At 46.5% G+C, this 24,553-nt stretch overlaps 2 protein-coding genes across 9 annotated transcripts in view; one reads left to right on the top strand and one right to left on the bottom strand.

Moving 5' to 3' along the window:
* PPP1R12B (protein phosphatase 1 regulatory subunit 12B) overlaps positions 1-10,494 on the bottom strand; it is a 203,576-nt gene extending 193,082 nt beyond the window's left edge. For all 8 annotated transcript variants that reach the window (XR_008663603.1, XM_055319042.1, XM_055319044.1 and 5 more), the window contains exon 1: positions 10,104-10,494. Coding sequence is in view for 7 of the 8 variants with exons in the window: in XM_055319042.1 (XP_055175017.1) it covers positions 10,104-10,394 (291 nt within the window). In the remaining variant the exon portion in view is untranslated. The remainder of the gene's footprint in view (positions 1-10,103) is intronic.
* A 4,872-nt stretch (positions 10,495-15,366) lies between these two features.
* Positions 15,367-22,228, top strand: UBE2T (ubiquitin conjugating enzyme E2 T). Its single transcript, XM_055319502.1, has 7 exons — positions 15,367-15,440; positions 18,180-18,351; positions 18,909-18,978; positions 20,585-20,690; positions 20,806-20,904; positions 21,050-21,133; positions 21,860-22,228. The coding sequence occupies exons 2-7, from the start codon at positions 18,243-18,245 to the stop codon at positions 21,983-21,985; spliced, it is 594 nt and encodes a 197-aa protein (XP_055175477.1). The 5' UTR covers positions 15,367-15,440; positions 18,180-18,242; the 3' UTR covers positions 21,986-22,228.
* The last annotated feature ends 2,325 nt before the right edge of the window (positions 22,229-24,553 follow it).

Here is a 24,553-nt window from a genome sequence, read left to right as displayed (position 1 = left end):
TTAAGTAACCTGTACACCCAATGTGGGGCTTTAACTTACAACCCTGAGACCAAGGTCAGGCTGGGTGGCTCAGCGGTTTAGCATCACCTTCCGCCCAGGGTGTGATTCTCGAGACCCAGGATCTCCAATCACATCGGGGTCCCTGGATGGAGCCTGCTTCTCCCTCTGCCTGTGTCTCTGTCTGTCTCTCTCTCTGGGTCTCTCATGAATAAATAAATAAAATCTTAAAAAAAAGAAAAACAAAAAACCCTGAGACCAAGAGTCACATGCTCTACTAACTGAGCCAGCCAGATGCCCCTAAGAAACAATTTTTCAAATTACACTTCAAAAGCAGGGGGGAAATCCCCAACACATTCAAAGCCCCCTGCCCCAAGTCAACAAATGAAGCAAGCTTCAAACGAGGTTTCAATTCCTTGCCCTTTATAAAATTCTAGGTCAAGATCTTTAAAAAAAAAAAAAAAGATTTTTATTTATTCATGAGAAACACACAGAGAGGCAGAGACACATGCAGAGGGAGAAGCAGGCTCCCTGCGGGGAGCCGGATGCAGGACTCGATCCCAGGACCCCAGGTTCACACCCTGAGCCGCAGGCAGATGCTCAACTGAGCCACCAGGGTGTTCCTGGGTCAAGATCCTTAATCTGGATTTATTACTACTGTGTTGAAACACTAAAGATTTATCAAAGATCCCAGACTTCCATTTTTCACTATCCTTAAGTAGAAAGGTATAAGGTATAAATCCACAAGCACAGATAAAAATAATCACAAATACTGATGAATATAATACTCTCCCTCCAATTCCCCAAGAACCACAAAGCTAAAACAGAAAATCACTATATAGCCAATTTCCTATTATAAAAGATAACAGGAACCAGCTATTCTGGAAAGCATTCCCAAAATTCTAGTTCATTTCTAAAACCTATCAATCGCTAAGTAACAAGAAGCACAGAGTCACGCAGAGTAGACGTTCAATAAATGAATGTGAAAGAATAAATGGCAGAAGAAACTGTTTATTTATCCTAACTTCCCTATCACTGCTCCCCTAGGGCTGCCCTCCAGTGACAGTGCTAATGAGTGGGAAATGGGCCAAAGCAGAACTGGGAAATAAAATCTCGACTTGTGCATCAGCCCTTCAGTAATAGGACTATAACCTTTTTGCTTCCAGTGTCAAGGTTAATATTCTAAAACAGTCTTAACCCACAAGTAATGAAACCATTTTCATTATTTTCAAATAACCAAAAGCCAGGTTTTTAAGAGTCTTCTCACATATTTTGGGTCCTAATTTACATGTAGAAACATATTGATGGCAGATCTATTTTTTTTTCCTTCCAAAAATCAACAGAAAGATTAACTTACCCTTAACAAGAAAAAACTTCATAAACTCTGCACATAAGCTCTCAAAAACATCTTTCTATTGAAACTGTTCTGGGGCACCTGGGTGGCTCAGCTGGTTAAGTGTCTGCCTTCAGCTCAGGCTTGATCTCAAGATCCTGGGATCCAACCCCTGCTCTGCTGGGAGCCTGCTTCTCCCTCTCCCTCTGCTGCTCTCCGGCTTATGTTCTCTCTCTCTCTGTCTCAAATAAAATCGTTAAAAAAGAAAAGAAAAGAAACTGCTCTTCCAAAGGTTATAAACGACCAAATCCAACAGTTTTGGGGTTTTTTTTTAGGTCTTCCCCGCAATGTCCTTTTACATTGTTGACCACCCATTCCTTGAAACTCCTCGGTACCACTGTGCTTTCTCGGTTCTCCTCTCTCTCAGTTTCCTGTGGCTACTGCAACAAATTACCACAAACTCAGTAGCTTAAAACAGCACATATTTATTATCTTAAAGATCTGGAGATCAGAAGTCTGAACTCAGTGTCCCCGGGCTAAAATCCAGTTTTGGGCTTGGCTCGTTCCTTCTTGAGACTCTGAGGGGAGACTCCGTTTCCTTGCCTTTCCAGCCTCCAGAGGCTCCCCGCATTCCTCGGCTCACGGCCCCTTGCCTGGTCACTCCCGTCTCTCGCTTCTATCATCACATCTACCACTGAATCTGCTCTCCTGCCTGCCTCCCTTCCATAAAGACCACTGTGATTACACTGGACTCCTCTGGATAATCCAAGATAACCTTCCCACTCCAAGACCCTAAACTCAATCATATCTGCAAAGTCCCTTTTACCCTACAAGGTAACAACATCTTGACAGATTCTGGGGATTAGGACATGGACCCCTCTGAGGTGCCATTAGTCCGCCTACCACATAGTCCTATGGCTCTAATGGGAACTTCTGCATCCTCTGCCTAATATTTTTTGTTCTTCTCTTTCATATCTTCTTTCTTCTTCCACACTCATTGCTTCAACCACCACCTTTATGTTAATATCAAACTCTCTCATTTTAAATACGAGGGAACTGGAGTGTAGATAGGGAGGTGATGACTAGCCTTGAATCACAGATGCCTACGGGGTATTTCTACTTGGATGCCTTCAGAGCTCCTCAGTCCAAACTTAGACTGACTCCTATCTCCACCTGAATCACAAAACTCTTTCAGACTCACAGGCTAGACCTGTGTTATACTTTCCCTTCTCATCTCCATTCTCTCAGCTGGTTCTTTCCTCTGTGTCCTTCCATTCACTCTGAAATCCAAACGCAGCTTCATATTCCTTAAAGCCGCTCGGCTGGGTTAACCTCCCTGCTCAAACCCACAAAAAGTCTTCTGCTAAGGACTCATGGAGCATTCTCGGCCTGGTGTTTGATGTTCAAAGTCCTCTAGGATGTTATCCTCACCCCTTCCTTAACCCTCCAAATGCATCCATTAGGACTCCTCCTGGGTCCGCCTCTGCCTACACACAATACTTACTCCCCTCTCTCTGCCCACACTGCTGCATCATCATGGACTGTAATCCTTTGTCCCTCCACTTTGGAGTGTGCCTTTGCCTGTTATCATAGGAATTATCACTCTAAAACTGTTTTCATTTATAAAACCAGAATGTGAGTTCCTTGAGGGCAGAAACTGTACCTATCAACAAATATACACTTTAGCACAGACTTAGCAATTATTAGGCATTCAATGTTAGCAGTAAATTAACAGTCTAATAGAACCTCTAACAAAACAAATAATAAAGTATGTCCAAATGATGACTTATTACTTGAACTTCAAAAACTTTATTTTCAAAGTGTATTTAATTATATAAGAAAACAATTACAAGGAACTTTAAGTGAAAAACATCAGGAGACAGTCTATGATACCAACTTTATATATACATACATATAAATATGTTTTTAAAAAACCTGAAAGGAATACACTAAATGTTAGTAGTATATACCTCTGAGTAGCCTGATTTTAAATCACTTTCAACTTTCTTTTATAATTTCATTTTCTAACTTTTTTTTAGAATGAAAGGCAATTTAGTCCAGTGAGAGGCAATATAAAGTTAAGAACATGGACTCTCTGGTCAGACTGCCTGGGCTTAAATAAATTCTAGCTCTGCCATTTATTATCTGTGTGACCTGTGTGATCCGTGTCTCAGTTTCCCTATCTCTATAAAATCCAGACAATAGTAAAAGTATCTCACTCATGAGTTGTTTTGAGTATTACACACAAGTTAATAGATTAAAAGAACTTAGAAGAGTCCTTGGCTCAGAGTAAATACCACATAAGTGAGAGCTACAATTACTACTCTGACTACTATGGCTGCTGCTACTACTATTCTTACTACTGTCACTAAAAATGACTTATCACGACGTAACTATTAGAATAGCTTAAATATAAAGATAATAGCAAGTACAGGCAAGGATGCAAAGCAATTAGAACTCATATATTGTTAGTTGGAATGCAAAATGGTAGAGCCACTTTGGAAAAGTTTGGCAGTTTCTTTTAAAGTTAAACATTCATTTGGGCGCCTGGGTGGCTAGTTGGTTAAGCGTCTGACTCAGGTCATGATCTCAGGGTCATGAGATGGAGCCCTGTGTCAGGCTCTGCACTCAGCATGGAGTCTGTATGTCCCTCTCTCTGTCCCTCCTCCTACCTTCTTGCTCACTCTCTCAAGTAAGTAAATAAATAAAATCTTTTCTAAAAATGTAAAATATTCATTGCCACAGGACTGTTACCCCACTGCTGGGAATTTGACCAAAGTGAAACGAAACATGTCCACACAACAACCTGTACACAAATGTTTCTAGCCGTTTTATTCATTATTACTAAAAACTGGAAATAATCCAAATGTCCTTCAACTAGTGAATGGATAAACTGTAGTAGTTCCATATGCTGCAATACCGCTTAGCAATAAAGACCAGAAAGCTACTGACACGTGTAACAAAATGGATGAATGTCAATGCATTATAGCAAGTGAAAGCAGCCAGATTCAAAAGGCTTCATGCTGTATGATTCATCTATACGGCACTGTGGTTATGGGAACAGAACACTGATGAATGGCTGCCAGGGGGTGGCGGTGGGAGGAGGAGTTGGCTACAAGGAGCACAAAGAAATCTTGGAGATGGTGATAACATTCTACATGTTGATTGTGGGTAGTGGCTACACAGTTGCATGTGTTTGTCACAAATCACAGAACCCTCTATGCAAAAAAAGGTGAAGTTTACTGTATATAATGTATACTTTAATTTTAAAATACTTAAAGATAAAAGCAAGCAATGACTAAATTTTAGCTTACCAACAAGACCTGTCCAACCTTCTACCTTTAGGAGAATTATGCTTCAACTACATGCACTGACAGTTTGCCTATTGAAAAATACTCACACAGAGGGTTCTATAAGCCCAAATGGTAGTGTGCTACAGGATTTTAAGAATGGGCAACAAAAATTTAGCTAGGGAACAAATAAAAATCACTTGTAGCTGTACTCCAAAACAAAACATAAAAATCCCCACCATATAAATAAGCCTATTTTTCAAATCTGGCTTTGAGGTTCACTATGGCATGGAAACTTGGGACTAACACTCATAAGGCAAGGAGCCAGATGCCCAACATAGTCTGATGCATCACATCAACCAATCTGAAGAGGTAAACTACTAAAATGACTCAGGATGACTGTTCTAAATTTTTTTTTTTTTATGATAGTCACAGAGAGAGAGAGAGAGGCAGAGACACAGGCAGAGGGAGAAGCAGGCTCCATGCACCGAGAGCCCGACGTGGGATTCGATCCCGGGTCTCCAGGATCGCGCCCTGGGCCAAAGGCAGGCGCCAAACCGCTGCGCCACCCAGGGATCCCAGGATGACTGTTCTAGATCCACAATAATGAGGAAGCCAAAAGGATTTTCTTAATCCCATATTGCCTTGGGTCCTGACACTAGCAGAATTCATCAATATGTGCAGGGCAAGGCTAAGTCATTTCATAGGTGGAACTATAAGAGGAATACGTAATGAACTTGGAATAAAAGAGAAAGGGTTAAGAGTACAAGTTTTAGGGGCAGCTGGCTGGCTCAGTCGACAAAGCATGTGACTCGATCTCAGGGTTGTGGGTTCAAGGCCCACACTGGGCATGGAGATTATAAAAAAAAAAAATAGAAAGAATACAAGTTTTATTTCACCATACCATACCACACACATACGTACTATTTTGTACTGAACTGAACACGTTATCATCCTGTTATCAGAAGGACAGGCTCCTTCTGTCTTGCTCTGAATATAAATTGCTCTGCCTTTCCTCCTTCCCTCATCTGTTTCTGTCTGCACCTTTCTTCCAGAGAAATAGATAATTTCAATCTCCCTGAAGCTGTAGGGTCAGATTGAGGCAGCTCTAGAATAACAGAAAATCCTAGGAGTTGAATTCCAGTCTGGGGTGTCCCTGAAGTCCAAACTTGGACTCTGAGACTATTACAAAACCGACCTGAGTTTCTGAGTCAAGTATAGAATCATTCTGGTCTCTATGTGGACAGACATTAGTATTCACTACACCTAAAAAAGTTACAAGTGTCAATAAAATATAATTTGAAGAAATAGGCAGGTACTCATTCTAACAAATCCCAGAAAAATCTCCTTTCTGAAAGCAAGCACCTGCTTCTTGCAGCAGCCCAACAATTTGGTAGACACAGTTTTAAGAGCCTGTATCTACCCCTACAGCACCCAAGATTGTAATACTAATGACACCAAGATAGGTGATAACAATCTTGCAAAATAAATAAAGAAAAATAGAAGAAATTTCAAGAAGTATCACCTCACACAAAATTATCAACCCATACTTCATGACTTATGGCATATGTGTGTGTGTGTGTATACATATATATATATATATAAAATGAAATGAGAATTTGTGAGCAAACAAGTGATTTCAAGGGTTATATAATTAGATTAATGTCTTCTTCATTGATGACTCTAGGATACTAAGGGCAAACACAATTTAATCACCCAAGTTTAGTTAGTCTGCATCAGTATCTAAGGCTTTCATCAGAGAAGTTCTAACCTTTTGAGGTATTTCTTACCTCGGTCTATTTCAAGTATTATTAATAGGCCCCCTAGAGCTTATCATTGACTTAAGCACCTCGTGGCCTAAGCAAAGGCTGCCAGGAAAGAAAGGTCTCTAAGTCAAAAGTAGCATCAAGGCACCACAACCTGAAGTGTAAATCATTTACTGTGACCTTGTTGGAGGAGGAGAGAAATCAACCACCAATAACATCTGGGGGTTTCTTCCAACATGCCAAGATGGTAATTCACAGTTGGTCCAGAGGCCAAAAGGGAGAAAGAAAGCAATTATCCTGATAATTCATATCGTGCTTATATAGTTATATGTACTGCCAAAGCGAGCACCATATCGCTTATATAACGTGGATATTTTAACTAAATAATTCAGATAATTGTACCACTTTCCATTTCACAGAAGGACAATCAATCACAAAGTAAGTTGTTTGGCTGCTGGCAGCTCCAGCCCCATATTTTGTTTTTAAGATTTTATTTATTTATTCATTTGAGACTCAGAGAGAGAAAGAGAGGCAGAGACACAGGCAGAGGGAGAAGCAGGCTCCACGCAGGGAACCTGATGTGGGACTCGATCCCGGGGCTCCAGGATCACACCCTGGGCTGAAGGCGGCACTAAACCGCTGAGCCACCCGGGCTGCCCCAGTCCCACATTTTGAATGTAACCTTTTATGTACCTTAAAAGAGTTCTTCAGAGCATGGAGAAACATACTGTCACTCCACAAACTGACTTGGAAAAGAGTTCCTGAGCCAATAAAGGCCTCTTGTCTTGATTCAAACAAAGAGATGGTTTCTCAACAGAAGGTCTGTTTGGCCTCTATCTTTGAGCAGCTTAATCTTCAGCTGAATTTGTCTAGTACTGAGTATACCTATTCAATTCAATTCACTGCCAGGCCTATAAACAGAGACAAATGCCTATATTGCATATTCAGGTGTTTTGCGTTTTTTAAAGAACAAAAACAAAGCAAAAAAAAAAAAAAAAAAAAAAACACAACCTCCTAGCTGTCATCTCCTTCCTCTCCTATTTCAAGAGATTACTGAATGTGAAGAGCATATTGAGAGCAGTTGTACTGCACAATCTGGGATGGTAGGTAAGACAGAAGGAAAGGCACCAAGGTCAGTCTCAGAAGGAATCAGAAAAGTGGTTACCTTGTATGAGAAGGAGATATACCAGAGTAACCTCAAAGCAGGTGCTTTTCTCAGGGCATTATTAAAATGTGCGTGGTAAGGACCAGATTCAAGTAGCAGAGTCACCTTAGAAGAAACAGGGCTACTGAGTTGCACTAAGAAAACTGTGCTTTGTGCAGCCCAGGTGGCCTAGTGGTTTGGCGCTGCCTTGGGCCCAGGGTGTGATCCTGGAGACCCAGGATCGAGTCCCGCATAGGGTTCCCTGCATGGAGCCTGCTTCTCCCTCTGCCTGTGTCTCTGTCTCTCTCTGTGTCTCTCATGAATAAATAAAATCTTAAAAAAAAAGAAAAAAGAAAAGAAAAGAAAACTGTGCTTTGATAGAACAGAGGTTCAGTAAAGGAGCATGTGGATCAGAAAGCTGGATTCTATTTCCCTATGATCTATGAGCCCAAGAAATGGTTCCTTGCACAATCTAGATCTCAATCTCCTTAACATCCCAAATATATTTGAAAAATAAATATTCACCTTTTCAAACAGTTCAGAAACTAAAAATAATGAATACGGCCCTCTTAGCATCTATCTTATTTATATGCAGCTGATTAGGTAAGACATAAAGCTCTGGAATTTAAGTCTGAAAAATCCATGCCTAAGGGCAACTTGTCTCCTTTGTCATCTTGCTCAAGTAACCATTTTCTGAGCTTCAGATTCCTCATCTGTAAAATGGGAATTACAACACTGCTTGCCACCCCAACTTCAAGAATCAGTACGGCAATTCACACAGGGGAAGACATACGTAGGAATTTTTAAACAGCGAAGGACCATACAAATGTTGGTTGCTACCTTAGGTGGGGCACTATTATAAGCCGTAAGAAAACAAACAAAAAACCCAAAACCAAACCAACCAACCCCAGATACAGAGAGCATGACGAGAAGACATGGTGAGGAATGATTCTAGACTACCTAATGCATTCAGGGAAGTGCTATGGCACAGAATTGAATTGTTACTAAGAAGTGGATTCTCGGGCAGCTCCGCGGTGGAGCGTCTGCCTGCGGCCCAGGGCGTGACCCCGGGTCCCAGGATCGAGTCCCAGGCCGGGCTCTCCGCAGGGAGCCTGCTTCTCCCTCTGCCTCTCTCTCTATGTGGGTCTCATGAATAAAGAAAATATTTTCTAAAAATTGATTTCTCACGCCAACACGCTCACTTTGTACACAAAGCAGAAAAAGACAAGTGGGAAAGATCAGGCGGGTGTGCGGCCCCCAGCTCCCCAGGTGCGTGAAGTCCCACCTGGGGGGGCGGCTCGGAGGCCGCAGGTGCGTCTGAGCGCTGCGCGGGGAGGGAAAGTGTCACCACTGCGCCCCGCGCTGTTGGGCGACCGCCACCCACGCTACACAGCCACCCACGGCATCTGAGTTCTATTTAAGAAGAAAAGAAAAGAAAAGAAAAGAAAAGAAAAGAAAAGAAAAGAAAAGAAAGAAAAAGAAAAAAGGGAAAGGGAAAGGAAAAGGAAAGGAAGAAAAGAAAAACCAGCGTGCAGAGAAGAGCAGAGCCGAGCATCCCCCAAGCACCGAGCGAGCGTCCGGCCGGGCCGGGCCGGGCCGGGGCGGGGCGGGAGCGGCGGCCTCACGGGGCGGGGGGTCCGAGTCCTGCAAGCCCGCACAGGTCTGCGTCCCCCCGCGCCGCCCGCCGCCCCACGGGGTCGCGCCCCCACACGCGGATTCTCCCGGACGCGCCGGACGAACGCCCCTGGCCGGGCTACGTGCGGGGCCGTGCGGCCGGGGCGGGTCGGCGGGGACCACGACTCGAGCAGGTGGGGGGGGGGGGGCTCTATCCCGCTGGTAGAGACCCCGAGGTCGGAAGGACCTGGCTTCGCGGGGGAAGCGGCCGAGAACCACGCCGACCCGGGCGCCGGGCGGCCGCAGCAGAGACCCGGGTCCTCGGGTGGCCGGCAGTAGAGACCCGGGTGCTCAGGTGGCCGCAGATAGAGACCCGGGCGCCCGGGTGGCCGCAGTAGAGACCCGGGCGCCCGGGTGGCCCGCAGTAGAGACCCGGGTGCTCAGGTGGCCGCAGATAGAGACCCGGGCGCCCGGGTGGCCGCAGTAGAGACCCGGGTGCCCAGGTGGCCGCAGTAGAGACCCGTGTGCCCAGGTGGCCGCAGTAGAGACCCGTGTGCCCGGGTGGCCGCAGGTAGAGACCCGGGTGCCCGGGTGGCCGCAGGTAGAGACCCGGGTGCCCGGGTGGCCGCAGGTAGAGACCCGGGCGCCCGGGTGGCCCGCAGTAGAGACCCGTGTGCCCGGGTGGCCGCAGGTGGAGACCCGGGTGCCCGGGTGGCCGCAGTAGAGACCCGGGTGCCCAGGTGGCCGCAGTAGAGACCCGTGTGCCCAGGTGGCCGCAGTAGAGACCCGTGTGCCCGGGTGGCCGCAGGTAGAGACCCGTGTGCCCAGATGGCCGCAGGTAGAGACCCGGGTGCCCGGGTGGCCGCAGTAGAGACCCGGGTGCCCGGGTGGCCGCAGTGGAGACCCGGGCGCCCGTGCTGGGCGGCGGCAGGGTCGCGGCTCCCCGCAGGCGGGCTCACCTGGTGGAGGGCTGTCAAGCCGTCCACGTTGACCGTGTTGATGTCGGCGCCCCGGGCCAGCAGCTTCTTCACCTCGTCGGTGTCCCCGCTGGAGCAGGCGGCCAGGAAGACGGCTCCGTCCTCGAAGCGGACCCTGGGGCTCCCGCGACGCGGCTGCGGCTGCCGCCCCGCGCCTCGCCGCTCCGCGGGCTCCTGCTCCGTCAGCGAGCCCCGCCAGCGCCGAAGCTGCTCGGCCCGCCGCATTCGCGCCGACTCGGCCCGCTTCCCGCCCAGGTGCTCCAGCTCCGCCATGGCTCCGGCCTCCGCGGCTGCGGCTCGAACCACCCCCCCGGGACTGCGAGCGCGGCTCCCGCGGCGCGCCTCAGCCGGGAGCAGAAGGCGGAGACCCCCGCGCCGCCATCTTTACTCCTCCCGCCAGGAGCACCGCCCGCACGCGCCCCCGGCCTCAACACGCAGGCGCTGCCCGAGCCCCGGGTCATCACGGGACTTGTAGTGAGACGCGGACCCCAAGGGCACCAGCCCCCCCCCCCCGGGCCTTGAGGGAACTACAAATCCCTGGATGCACCAGGGAGGAGGCGAGGACCGGCTGCCCCCTACTTGGCCGCGGGCCCCAGAGGGGTCACCTTTGCCCTAAAGCTGGAACTGGGTCCCGGGCCGGCGTCCGCCTCGTCAAGCATGTCGGGAATCGTAGTTTATTCCTGTGGCGGGGGCCGCCTAATCCGGGCTCCCTAAAGAGCACATCAGGGCTTCGAAGTGGAGAAGCAGGAGAGATTATCTCGACTTCCTGTTGGTGAAAACTAGAAAGTACTCGAAACACTCAAATCTATGCCCTGGTTCTAAATCTAGAGCTTCTTTCACGTTATAACACGTAATACAGTGATGTGTATTAATCACAGTGAACGTAAATAAATGTGCACGGGGAGGAGGAGCACGGACACATACAGCGTCACCTGTGACGCGTACATCCTTTCAACCAGACAGGTATATTTTAGGCCCTAAGAGGATCCAGGGAAGGATGCATCCGATCCATCCGATCCGCTAGAGGTGGAACGAGCGTAAGGCCTCATTTCAAAGTGAATTCACATCCCTCAACAAGTTGCTTGGTTTCCCCGAGCCTCTTTCCTTATTTGTAAGGTGGGAATAGGAATACTTCACAGAATAGTCCTTGGAGTCAAGACTACGTGCAAGGCCACCTAGTACTATACTTGGCACACGATCAGCTCGTGATAAATATTGATTTCTCTTCTTTCTCCCGGATCCTCCTTCACTACTACCCTTTTCACGGGTCTTAAATGCTTAGGAGAGAGTGGATGGAGGCCTTATCTTTCGTGACTTCCGCCAAGACAATTATGGGGCGAACTAAACTCCTAAGGCAACGAACAGGACATTTTCATATTTAAAGTGAACTTGATTATAAAATCTGTATGATTGATTTGATACCTTAGACCCCTCCCTGCCCCCCACCACAGCTTTAGCCCTGGACATAATATAATTACATGTGCTGTCCATAGTGAAAGGGAACATATACAATTATTAGGTTCTCTAAGTTTTCAAATAGTCTAATGCTTAAAATGTTTCATTAAAAAACGTTACAAAAGTGATGAGGACATTGTAAAGGGAAACTTTATTATATTCCATTGTGAACATCCGTGGGGTGACTCAACTTCCCCTAGATGAACTGAGAATTAAATGGAAAACAATATGCAAATGCAAAGTATTATGTTTAAGAATATGATGTCCATTCACAATATGCTTTTAGTATTCTTAAATACTTTGTAAATACTAATTTTCTTACTACAGCATCTTTGTGAACAATGAAAAACAATGTGCAATAAAATAATCAAGATGGGGGGGCACCTGGGTGGCTTACTCAGTTAAGTGTCTGACTCTTGATTTCAGCTCAGGTTATGATCTCAGGCTTGTGAGATCCAGCCCCTCGTTGGGCTTTGCACTCCATGTGGAGCCTGTTCAAGATTCTCTCTCTCCCTCTCCTTCTGCCCCTCACCCTCTACTTCTTCTTCCTCAAAAAAGGGGGGGGGGGGAAGAATCAAGATGCAACAAAATATACCTTATATAGTTTCATTTTCCTTGCTATTGTGCAATGATTTAGTCACTATAGAACCTGTCACCCCTATTGCAATCAAAAATTCTGTATGAGATTTACTTTGTAACTTGTCAAGATGGAAACTCTTCTATTCCAACTCAGCCTCTTGCTGATAAAATTGCCCACAAGCTCTCAAATAGAACTCTCTCTATAGGATAAAAGAAACACTGATATTATATCAGACAGGAAAGAATACCTAGCTATAAGCTTAACCGTCTTCAAGAAACCATCATCAGCTAAACATTGCCAATCTAGATGGTAGACAAAAAAAGTGAAGAGCGGCAAGGTTTTGGCATAAACAAACTGCTGAAATCTCAGGAAGCACATCTCTGACAGCAATCCACATTTACCATTTTAATATTACATTTCTGAAACAGTAGCTCTCAAGAAAATAAAGTATGTATAATTGAACTGTATATTTTACTGACAATGGTTTTCTAATAAGAATTTTTTAAATGTGTTTTAGTAATCTCTATCCCCAAAATTAGACTCGAATTTTTCTCTTAAAGATTTTACTTATTTATTCATGAGAGACACACAGAGAGAGGCAAAGACACAGGCAGAGGGAGAAGCAGGCTCCATGCAGAAAGCATGTGGGACTCGATCCCCAGATCCGAGATCACGCCCTGAGCCAAAGGCAGAGGCTCAACCACTGAGCCACCCAGGCGTCCCTCTAATAATGTTTTAACTGGAGTAAAAATTTCAATCTCCTTGATCAAGGAGATCAATAATGTTACATTTCTTTTGGCTGTATTATTTTCACATTCAGAATCAGGGAAGAACTATCTGGCTACAATTGTATAAATAAGCTAACATTGGCCAAGTCCAAGTTAAATCCTTCCATTCTCGAGATAAATTTAAATAGGGAGAATTCAGCCTCTGTACTAGGAATTCCAGGAAACACTTCCTTACTATATCTAATTTATTTGCTTTTTTTCTCCTCTGAGGTTGTTAGAGTATAATACCCTTTTGTTTTTTTAAAGATTTTATTTATTTACTCATAGACACAGAGAGAGAGGCAGAGACACAGGCAGAGGGAGAGGGGAGCCTGATGTGGGACTCGATCCCGGGTCTCCAGGATCACACCCTGGGCTGCAGGCGGCGCCAAACCGCTGCGCCACCGGGGCTGCCCTATAACCCTTTTTGGAGACTGTCCTAGGTTCCTTGGGTAATTTAAGTACATACCTACCTGAAAGGAGAGGAATGTATCTTCAGCTATGTGATTACAAAAAGCAGTAATAATTATAACTGGCTCAACCAAAAAAATGAGTAATCTAACTGGCTCAACCAAAAAAATGTTATGCCACGAAAAAAATAAAATTGTGTATAATGGCTCAAAATGTTTTTCAAAATTAAAGTCGCAGTTTTTCTCAGAAGTATCTTCCCTAAAACAGGACTTTCTGAGAGTAAACTTTATATAATCAGCCCATTAAACAAACAAGATAGTTTAGGTTTACTAAACAAATAGTCTATACTAAAGTCTTCTATACCCAAATGAGTAAATCCTGACAATCCTATATATAAATAAAATATAATTTTTGTGCTTTTCAAGGCACTAAGTGAGCCAGGCATGATGCATATAGATTCTTGTGTAAGGAAACTTTTGTTAAGTATTTCCCCACACATACACTTGAGAAATAAATCGCAATATTAGAATGGTCCCTTTTTAAAAGCAAGGACACCTGCAACATGGGTAACGAAAGCTTTTCAGCCTGCCCTCTATTCTCGCCAGTTAACAGACCTCCCTCTGGTGGTCAAACGGAACCTGCACGTTTAGCCCGTGAGTTTTTTACCTTTTCTTTTTTTTTTTTTAATATTTTCTTTATTTATTCATGAGAGACACACACAGAGAGACAGAGAGAGAGAGAGAGAGAGAGAGAGAGAGAGAGAGAGAGACACAGAGAGAGAGAGGCAGAGACACAGGCAGAGGGAGAAGCAGGCTCCACGCAGGGAGCCCGACGTGGGACTCGATCCCGGGACTCCAGGATCACACCCCGGGCTGCAGGCGGCGCTAAACCGCTGAGCCTCGGGGGCTGCCCAACCTTTTCTTCTTTTATTCGATCCTTTGTCTGGCTGCCAAAATTACCGGCATTTGCTTGTTTTATGATACCATCTCGCCTTTCCACCAGACTCAGCACAGCTGCGGCTCTTTTCCAAGAGACATTTTAAAGGCTCGTTCTCGGAGAGCCACCAGAACTGGAATCAAAATACGACCAACTGCACTTGGGGGTAAGCAAGAAAATAAAGGAGGCGTCGAAGGGGTAAAAACAAAGTAGTAAAACGAGCGGCCGGCTCCTGATTTACAACAGAAGACACTCGAGGGCGAGTAAATACGAGCAGGAAACGCCAAGCCCCAGCAGCTAACTGCAGGTTGGATGGGACGGTCCCCGGATTCCTCTGGTCTGCAACGCACAAGCTCCCTTAGTGGAGTCGTTCTTACAGCCAACGTGCGGCCGCCGAGGTGGGGGCGTGGACGCGGAGCCGGTCAACGCGTGGGTCTCGCAGGTGAGGTCCCGCACCTGCGCCGGGCTCGGGCTCGGGCTCGGGCCTGGTGCTGCGGGCCACATGCAGAACCCAGGGCAGGGGCCGCAGTCACCCTGGTCCGCACGGTCAGGCGCCCCGGCCGTTGCTCCAGGTCACCGGGGCTCCGAAGCCACACAGGGAGCGGAGAGCAGCGAGCTGAGGGTGGGGGGCGCCCAGTGACCCCCAAGGCCAGGCGACCTCCAGGCGACCTCCAGATGACCTCTCGATTCAGGCCGGGCCCCCCTCGGGCGCTCACGGAGCCGGGACCGACAAGTCCAGGCGGGCCTGGCGTCACCCGGCGCTTCCATCTCCAGGCCGCGCACCCGGGTCGGGAGGAGCCCGCGGAGCGGCCCATCGGCCTGTTCTGCTCCAAGGGGTTCTGCTGCGGAGTCCCGGTCCCGTCCCTGCTCCTCCCGCGGCCCGCGCCGCACCCGCAGCTCCGCGGACTGGCGCACGGCGACGCGCGCTCCGATTTGAAAGTGGCGGGAGCGGAAGCCCGCCCCGAGCGCTGGCCAATGGGGGGCGCCGCCCCGCCCCCGGGGCTCGCCGCGGCCAATCGGAAGCCCCCAGGGGTCCCCGGGGGGCGGGGCGACGCCAACCGCCGTGGCGCGCGCGGTGCGTCGGGAGGCGGGAGGCGGGGCGCGCAGGTGAGCGGAAGCTGTGGGGTCGGCGGCGGGCGCCGTCCATCCCGAGGTGGAGACGGGAGGGAGGTAAAGCGTGCGCCGCCCCGGGGCCTTTAGCCGCGCGCGGAGGAGCCGCCGGCGGGGATTATCAGCTCCGGGTGCCCGGGACCGGAGGGGACCGGAGGGGACCGGGGGGGAGGGGCGGGGCTCCGCGGGCGCGTCGGCCTCGGGCGTGACCCGGGGTCGCGGGGTCGAGCCCCGCGTCGGGCCCCCGCGGGGAGCCTGCCCCCCCCCCGTCCCGGCCTGCGTCTCTTGCAAGTGAATGAATAGAATCTTTAAAAAGAGGGAAAAAAAGCACCCCCGGGGCTGAGGGTTGGGCAGCGTCCCCGGGGGGGAGGGGCAGCCCGCGGCGTCTGCAGGGGGGAAGGGGGAGAGACCGCGCGGGTGCGGGGGGCGGGGGGGCTTCCCGGGCGCAGGCTGGGGCTGGACCGCGCAGAGGCCCGCCCGCGAGCGCCCCCCGCCGGCCGTGTTGGCGGGAGACCTGGGCCTGCCCCCCCGCCCCCCCCTCCCCTGCCTGTGGTCGCTTTCTCAGGATCCGCCGACCCAGAAGAGCAGGCAGTGCGCATGCGTGCACCTCGAGGCTGCTTATCCAGGGAAGCGCTGGCCTCCAAGACCGGCGGTCGTATGGGCCCACGTCTAGGGAATCTGGACGGACTTGAAAGATTGCTACAGTCTGAGTCTCTTTCGCAGTGCGCTGTTTTTAAAAGATTTTATTTATTTATTTATTTATTATTTTTTTAAGAATTTTTATTTATTTATGATAGTCACAGTGAGAGAGAGAGAGAGGCAGAGACACAGGCAGAGGGAGAAGCAGGCTCCGTGCACCGGGAACCCGACGTGGGATTCGATCCCGGGTCTCCAGGATCACGCCCTGGGCCACAGGCAGGCGCCAAACCGCTGCGCCACCCAGGGATCCCAATTTATTTATTTTTTTTATTCATGAGACACACAGAGAGAGAGAGAGAGAGAGAGGGGCAGAGACACAGGCAGAGGGAGAAGCAGGCTCCCTGCAGGGAGTGGATGGATGCGGGACTCGAGCTCAGGACCCCGGGGTCACGCCCTGGGCTGCAGGCAGGTGCTCAACCCCTGAGCCCCCCCCCCACACACACACACATACACACACCAGGCGTCCCAGGTAGAAATAGCTAAACAGGGAATGTATGGGATTAAAATTAAAAATTTTACTGTAGTTGTACAAGTTAATAACTCGGCCTTTTAATGTTTAAGTCCTTGTGAACGAGCCTGGAATAAATCAGCACATCTAAGCCCCACCGAGTCTGCGCTTCCTGCCAAGTTGAATTTAAGTTCACAAAACTGAGAACCAGATCCCGAGATGTATGTATGTATTTTAGGGGGTGATTCTAAAACATACGCAGAAGAGCAGAGGATCAAGAATAACCAAGACATTCGGAAGAAAAAGAATAAGGTGGAGGAACTCCCGTTACTATATATCAAGTCTTATTGATATATGTCAATAATTGATATAGATATCAAGGCTTATTAATAAGCTACAGTTAATTCAAACAGTGAGGTATTGGCTCATAGATAATCCAGTTGTGGGCAGTGGAACAAATGGAAGAATCCCGAAACAGATCCACACACACATATATGCAAATTTTAGTTCTTGACCGAATCAGTGGGGAAAGGATGGCCCTTCCAATAAAAAGGACTCAGGAGAGTCGCTTATTCATGTGGAGAAAAAGATCCAGATTTGACCTCTGCCTCACACTACGCACAAAAATCAGTTCCTACTACATTAAAGACTTATGTAAGACATTTAGAAGATGTAGGCAAATACCTAAGTTTGGGGGTAAGGAAAACTAATACATAAAAACGTAAGTGTAAAGGAAAAGATTTTAAGATCATGTTAAAGTTAATAGTTGTGTGTCTGTCAAAAGACACGAATAAAGTGGAAAGACAAAGCCACAGACTGGGAGGTAGTATATGTGACTCAATATCAAAAGATCGGTGTCGGGGCGCCTAGGTGGCTCAGTGGGTTTAGCACCTGCCTTTGGCCCAGGGCGTGACCCTGGGGTCCCAGGATCGAATCCCACGTCGGGCTCTCTGCATGGAGCCTGCTTCTCCCTCTGCCTGTGTCTCTGCCTCTCTGACTCTCAGGAATAAATAAATAAAATTCAAAAAAAAAAAAAAAAGATCAGTGTCCTTTGAGCAGCAGCTAGAGGGAGAACTAGAATTATGAAGGGTGTTGAGTGTGCGTCGGTGTGGGTGTTTTAGATGAGAGAGATTTTGAGCATATTTGAATGTTGGTGGGGAAAGGATTGGAAATTCTAAAGAATCGGGAGGATGTGGAAGAGAGAACCTCAGACATGTAGCATTCACTTAGAAATATCTCCGAGTGAGACTGTTTCCATCATTTCCATTCCCTTCTCACAAAGCATGTGTAGACTCCCTTCCACAGCTAGTATCTGTGAAGCCCTTTCTATGCCAGGCATACTGAGGATGCAGTGGGGAGCAAAATTAGAGCCCGGCTCCACTTCGTGAGTTTGTAATTTATCAGCGGAGACAGACATTAATTGAAAACTTGTAGTGTTTTTATTGTTCGCAGAACGTTTTGCGTTTTTTACCCTTTATTTTGAAAATTTGCTTGAATAGATAGCAGGAGGGAAATGGGAAAAACTCAGATTCCTTTCTCAGAATAGGGATTAATATGAAGAATGTGTTTTGTTTTTCACTAAATTGAAGCCATGTGCTAAAAACTCAAGTTACCATTGCTGCCTATTTCACGGTTGCCCCTTTTCTCCCTAGTGAATCCCAACCAGCTTCTAGTGCGGTACAGTGAACTGCGTGTGTTCCTTCTACTTGGGGACCATGCAGAGAGCTTCACGTCTAAAGAGAGAGCTGAACTTGTTAGCCACAGAGCCACCCCCAGGCATCACTTGCTGGCAAGATAACGACCAAATGGACGATCTGCGAGCTCGTAGGTATCATGTCGTGCCTATGACCACCCTATTAAAGATATGCTGAAATGTAAACCTTTGTATATTCTAAAGTAGGGGAACGGTGGCAAGGTCAGAGTGCCATACTGTCCTTCTAAACCTGATTTGTTTGCTTGTATAAAAGGTTTGCTTGACGTTTCTTCTTTGGCCTTTTATTATACCTTTTGTTGATTTGTAGCTGAGATTTTGGGCATCAGCTCTGAAGGAGTGTTCAGACTAAAGATGACCCTCTCAAATGACTGTGAGGCCAGCAGGAAACATAAATAATTAGAATGCTGTGGTACAGACAAAACAAGTCTGCAGCTTATATCTGACTTGTGGTCAGTATCGTCCAACTTCTGTTTTAATCTTGTCCTTTGTTTGACACCGTCAGCTTTTGGGGTACATTAGTGCATTGCATGCGAGCTTGTTAAAGCCCTGAGAGACTTCTTGTCCTGGACCCAGCTTTTCTTTAGGACCTCAGACTTTGTTAGTACTGTTTGGTGTGGTCGTTCACATCATCCGATTACCTCTTCATTTCTTCTTTTCTTCTTTTAAGAAATATTAGGTGCGGCTGACACACCTTACGAAAAAGGTGTTTTCAAGCTGGAAGTTACCATTCCCGAGAGGTTAGTGTGCATTAGTTTTTGTTTTGTTTTGCTTCAGAGAGAGAGCACATGCAGAGTGGGGCAGGGGCAGAGGGAAAAGAGAGAATCTTAAGCAGGCTCTACACCCGGTGTGGGGCTTGATCTCAACGACCCTGATCCAAAATCAAGATCAGCTGATCAGGTCATGACCTGAGTGGAAATCGAGTTGCACGCTTAATGGACTGAGCCACCCAGGCACCCAGTGTGAATTAGATTCTAAACTTAGAGGGTAAAGTATGATTATTGGAAGATAGAGTAATGTAGTAGAGTGTTAAATGTAGGAGTTAAAGGTCCTAGGTTTTATTTATTTATTTATTTTATTTGTTTATTTTTTTAGGTCCTAGGTTTTAATCCTAGTCTTACCATGATCTAAGGTGACCTTGGGCAAGTTAGTTTAATCTCTCTGGAGTTCAAATTCCATCTCTAAAAATGGACTAGATCATATCTAAGGCCCCTCTTTTCTTCATTGCTAAGAGACACATAAAATTGATCATTTAAACCATTTTTTTTAAGTGTTTGGTTCAGTGGAATTAAGTACAGTTGTACTGTATGCACCTGTCACCATAGTCCATCCCCAAAACCTTCATATTCCCAGACTGAAACTCCATACCCATTCAGCAGTAACTTGCTCCCCTTCCCCCAGCACCTGGCAACCACCGTCTACTTTCTGTCTCTGTTAATTCAGGTCTCCTCTAGTTCTCATCAGGTGAGTTGTAGTTGTGGTTTTGTGCAGAATGGGGAAAGGAAAAAATGAATGTGTAACTGTCAATATGTAGATGTCTATTCACCAGGTCAGATGCTGGCCAAACTTGTTAAAGTAGCTTAATAATCATGTGATATGTCAGTTCAGAAAATAGGCTGGAAATTTTCCAAGGTTTGTGTCTCACTAAAAAGGCATAATAACTGAATGCATTGGGGGGGGGGCACCAGGGTGGTTCAGTTGGTTAAGTGTCTGACTTGATTTTGGCCCAGGTCATGATCCCAGGGTTGTGGGATTGAGCCCTACATGGGCTCTGTGCTCATTGGGGTGGAGGTGGGGGGGTCTGCTTAAGATTCTCCCTCTCTTACCCTTCCCCCGCACACATGGGCGCGCTCGCTCGCATTCTCTCTCTCTCTCTCTCTCTCTCTCTCTCTCTCTCTCTCTCTCATGAATCTTTAAAAAAAAAAACAACAGATGCAATGTATAAATCTTAATTGGATCCTGTTTTTCAGAACCTATCTAAAAAAAATGGGTGGGGGCAAATGAAATCTAAAGAGCAAATGATACTGGGGAATAAATTTTTAATTTTTTCATAGGTATACTGATAATATTGCTGATATGTAGAAGAATGACTTTTCTCTTGGGAGATATGTGCTGAAGTATTTAGAGGTTAAAGTGATTGATCTAGGTGGTGGGTACAGGAGTGTTTTTAATGCTATTATTTCAACTTTTCTATTGTTTGTAAGTTTCATAATAAAAATTTGAGGAGAGAATAGGCTTGCCTCTCAAAGGCTGTCTTCCTGATTAGTCACCAGGAAGCTGTTTGTAATATGTGTGTGATGAAGCAATACTTTAATAGAAATTCCCTATTGTCCTATGCTTTCAAAGGTACCCCTTTGAACCTCCTCAGATCCGATTTCTGACTCCCATCTATCATCCAAACATTGATTCTGCCGGGAGGATTTGTCTGGATGTTCTCAAATTGCCACCAAAGGTGAGCGGAGGGTCAAGGGTGGACACAGCATTCTGTGGTTCCCATCTACAAAACTTGAATTAGAGCATCACATTCTTAGTAATACAAAAGCAGCTGCTTATCTGTCTGTGTATAGGGCGCCTGGAGACCATCTCTCAACATTGCAACTGTGTTGACTTCTATTCAGCTGCTCATGTCGGAACCCAACCCTGATGACCCGCTCATGGCAGACATAGTAAGTGTCCTCTTTTCCTCCGCAGCACAGGTCCTCCTTTCTTCATACCTCTGACTTTTCATTTGTGAGGGTAGCTGTGGCAGCTGCAACGTAACCACTGCAAATCATTTTTCTCTCCATTGACTCTTCTTTGATTTCCTCTCAGTCCTCCGAATTTAAATACAATAAGCCAGTCTTCCTCAAGAATGCCAGGCAGTGGACAGAGAAGCATGCAAGACAGAAGCAAGAGGTACGGTAACTGTACAGTTCTGATTGTGCTACTGTCGTTAGTCCATTAAAAGTGTATTTATCTGTACATGTGTAAGTGGTTATTAACTTTGCCAAATTTGTACTGTATTCTAGAGTAGCTGATTGGTCTTTTTCACCTATGACAACTTTCTAAATAGTTATCCAACAAAATAGCCTAGCAGCTCAACCAGCAGGCGCTATTTCCTAACAGTTGTCATCTGTTGACGACACTAGAGGGCAGGCATCATCTGCTTAATCTTTTTTTATATTCTTGAGGTTAGCAGGGAGAGCTGAGAAGTAGCCCCGAGTCTCTCAGTTTTCTTGTTTAACACCGAGAAGGGACTATTGCAGGAATCAGGAATGAGAGAGGTTATAGGAGAGAGGGGAAAACTAACGTATCTTACGGGATCGTTCATAGAAAGGAGAAGGAAAATCTCCCCAGTTTAAGTGGACAGAGCTTCCTCATTCAACAGTACAAATGCTAGGAAGACAAGGATTCGCATGTGCTGGTTCTTGCTGAGTTACAACATCCTTCAGGTGGCATTAAGTAGCAGTTACTTGTGAAAAGAAATAAAAATTTAAAACATAGATTGAGGAAGATGCTTTTGAAGGGAATATCCTATACAACAGGCAACAAAGAAGTACTTGGAAATAATATTATAGCACTTTGTTCTCCATCCTGGTGTTAGTGTGAACCTTACATTTTACCGTGTCTGCTCCTTTTTAGGCTGATGAGGAGGAGATGCCTGATGATCTGCCAGAGGCTGGTGACTCGGGAGTATGCAACACAGCACAGAAAAGGAAAGCCAGGCCCCTGGGAAGCATAGAAAAGAAGTTTTGCCCTGATGCTTAGGGGCTTGTCCTGGTCATAGTTAAAATATTCTTTGTTGAGATGGTCTAAGTTGCCTATCTTTCTTGAATATTTTTCTTTGTATTTGATGACATTATCACTTTTCATATCCTATAAAACAGACCTTGTGTACTTATGTATTCTGTTCTACATTGACTCTCGGGAGGGTAGTTTGTTTTATTTAGCTTGTACATACGTATTTTGAAACCTTTTAAACCTGAAAAATAAATAACCACTTAATGTTGAGTGTGTGTTTATCCTGAATGTGTGTCTGGCAGCAAACTGTCCAGAAAGCTAGATAGTAAGAATGTTAAAATATTTGGAATTGTTGTCTTTTATTTTGCCAACTCACTAACATCACTAGGGACATTGAATGTTTGACGTAGATGTAAAATAGCTGTTGGAAACAATTCAGTTACCACTAGGCTTTTGGGGATTCTAGGTTTGCGGAAGTTTTAACAGAATGTGGGGGACGCCTGGGTGGCTCAGTGGTTTAGTGCCTGCCTTCAGCTCAGGATGTGATCCTGGGGTCCTGGGATCGAGTCCCGAATCAGGCTCCCTGCATGGAGCCTGCTTCTCCCTCTGCCTGTGTCTCTCATGAATAAATAAATAAAATCTTAAAAAAAACAAAACAAAACAAAACAAAAAAAACCCAATGGGGGAGTAAGGTAATGTGTGCTTTTTTTTTTTTTCAGTTTTCACTTTTTGTGATTTACATAGCTGGTCAGAATTACTATGGTAATAAATATTTATTGACTACTTGTTATGTACCAAGTATTGTGCTAGTGTTTGAGAATATAATGGTGAAAAAAATCAGACATGAATAGGGATTTTTGTAATCAATTTCTATCTCTAGCCTCATTTCATGGCAAGTACTACTCTTGACAGGTGCCAAATTTGAATCTCCAATTGAGGTTTTTATAATCACGATTTTATGATCTACTTGGACTTTATTATTCTGTTGAGATGGCAGAGAAAGCAGATTCGAGCAGAAATCCGTTGAAGTGGAAAGAGGCTGCCCATGCTCAGTGAAAGACTTTCTGAGGAACGTCGATATTAGGAGTCCTGGGTAGGAAAATAAAGACTGTAATGTCCCTGTCCGTATCCCGGGGTAGCAGTTTTATCGCAGTGCAGTGATTGTATATCTAGGCTGGGCACCGGGTACGTAAAACAGTACATCTCTGAACAGGCAGTTTCCACTCATCCACCTATGAGTCAGTTATCTCGTATCCTCGCTCACACAGCCTGCCGCAGAACACGGGTGGTATTGGACACGAGGCAAACAAAAGAAGTGTGAATGTGTATAATCCAGTAACGACATGATGGCATAAACTGAAAATACAAATTTCTTTTGTTTCCCCCACTTGATCAACTTCCAACTTCTCCAGGATCCTTGAACCCATTTCTCAAAATTAGTTTTCTTCTTGAGGCCCAGAAATGATTTCACTCCAGTCTTTTGTCCTGTGCTCATGCATATTTAAGCCAGATTTGGGGTTTCCCGGATAACCCAGTGTATCAGTTGAGATGCCTTCAGTTGTGAGTGAAATCCAACTCAGACCGCTGACAATACGACAAGGGAGTTCTAATGGGATAAATGGAAGGGGTAGGATGAGCATCTGGCTTGGTGCGTCCAGAGGCCCAGCGATACCAAGATGTCAGTCTTTCCACCTGCCATCCGGAGCAACCATACTCCCCGTCCAGAGTGACTCCCAGCAGCAGTCAGGACTATGTAATTCAAACCCAGCAGGCCGCGGAGCACAAGCTCCTGTGATTGGACCACCCTGAAGCCAGTTGCTGTGGTCAGGGAAATGCCATGTGCTGACGGAGCAGGGTCGGAAGCCAGACACGAAAGAGAAGACGGACTTGGAATAGCTGTAGGGAAGGAGCCCCTCGTATGGGCCAAACCTCCAACACAACTGACCCCTCACCAGGTCTGGGCGGCTCCACCGGCCACTTCCTCTTCTAACACTAGTTGAAGCCATCTCCTCTGCCCTGTACTGTAGTCGCAGCCTTACCCCGTCGCCTTGCTTCCAGCCTTGACCCTCCACAGTCCACGCTTCTCACGGCAGCAAGAATAATCTTTTGATGATGTAAAGGCCAGATTTCACTTCCCTCCTTAAAACCCCTCCAAATGGCTTCCTTTTCCAATTAGGAAAAAAAAAAAAAAATCCAGTCTCCTTCCCTGGGCCAGAAGACCCTGATCGAGCCCTGCTTGCTCCATCCATCCTTACAGCAAACCCTCTACCCCCATCCAGCACACTCCAGCCACACAAGCCACTTCCAAGCTCCTGAACACACCTAGCTCATTCCTTCGGGGATTTCTACATCGTCCATGATGGTCTCGGCTCGAATGGAGCTGCCCCAGAAAGTCCTTGTCTAGCCCATCCTAAAGGAGCACCTCAAGTCCCGGGCACCCCAGCCTGTAGCCCATTACCCTGATTGACTCTATTCATACCATTTGTACCAATCAGAAAACGTGTCCGTTGTGTAAACATTCTCCGATTCCAAGTGCTGGGGCTCTAGGGGCAGCAAGAAACTTCGAATTGTAAGAAAAACAGAGCCAAAAATGAT

This window comes from Nyctereutes procyonoides, unplaced genomic scaffold (genome assembly GCF_905146905.1).
Source record: "Nyctereutes procyonoides isolate TBG_1078 unplaced genomic scaffold, NYPRO_anot_genome, whole genome shotgun sequence".
In the NCBI taxonomy this organism is placed as follows: domain Eukaryota; kingdom Metazoa; phylum Chordata; class Mammalia; order Carnivora; family Canidae; genus Nyctereutes; species Nyctereutes procyonoides.
Note: the sequence above shows the minus strand (reverse complement) of the source record. Positions and strands in the feature narration are given on the sequence as shown.

Excerpts from the sequence above, each read along its gene's own strand:
- UBE2T (XM_055319502.1), top strand. The coding sequence starts at position 18,243 with ATGCAGAGAGCTTCACGTCTAAAGAGAGAGCTGAACTTGTTAGCCACA. Across the intron at positions 20,905-21,049 it reads ACCCGCTCATGGCAGACATA|TCCTCCGAATTTAAATACAA; the intron begins GTAAGTGTCCTC and ends ATTTCCTCTCAG. Across the intron at positions 21,134-21,859 it reads ATGCAAGACAGAAGCAAGAG|GCTGATGAGGAGGAGATGCC; the intron begins GTACGGTAACTG and ends GCTCCTTTTTAG.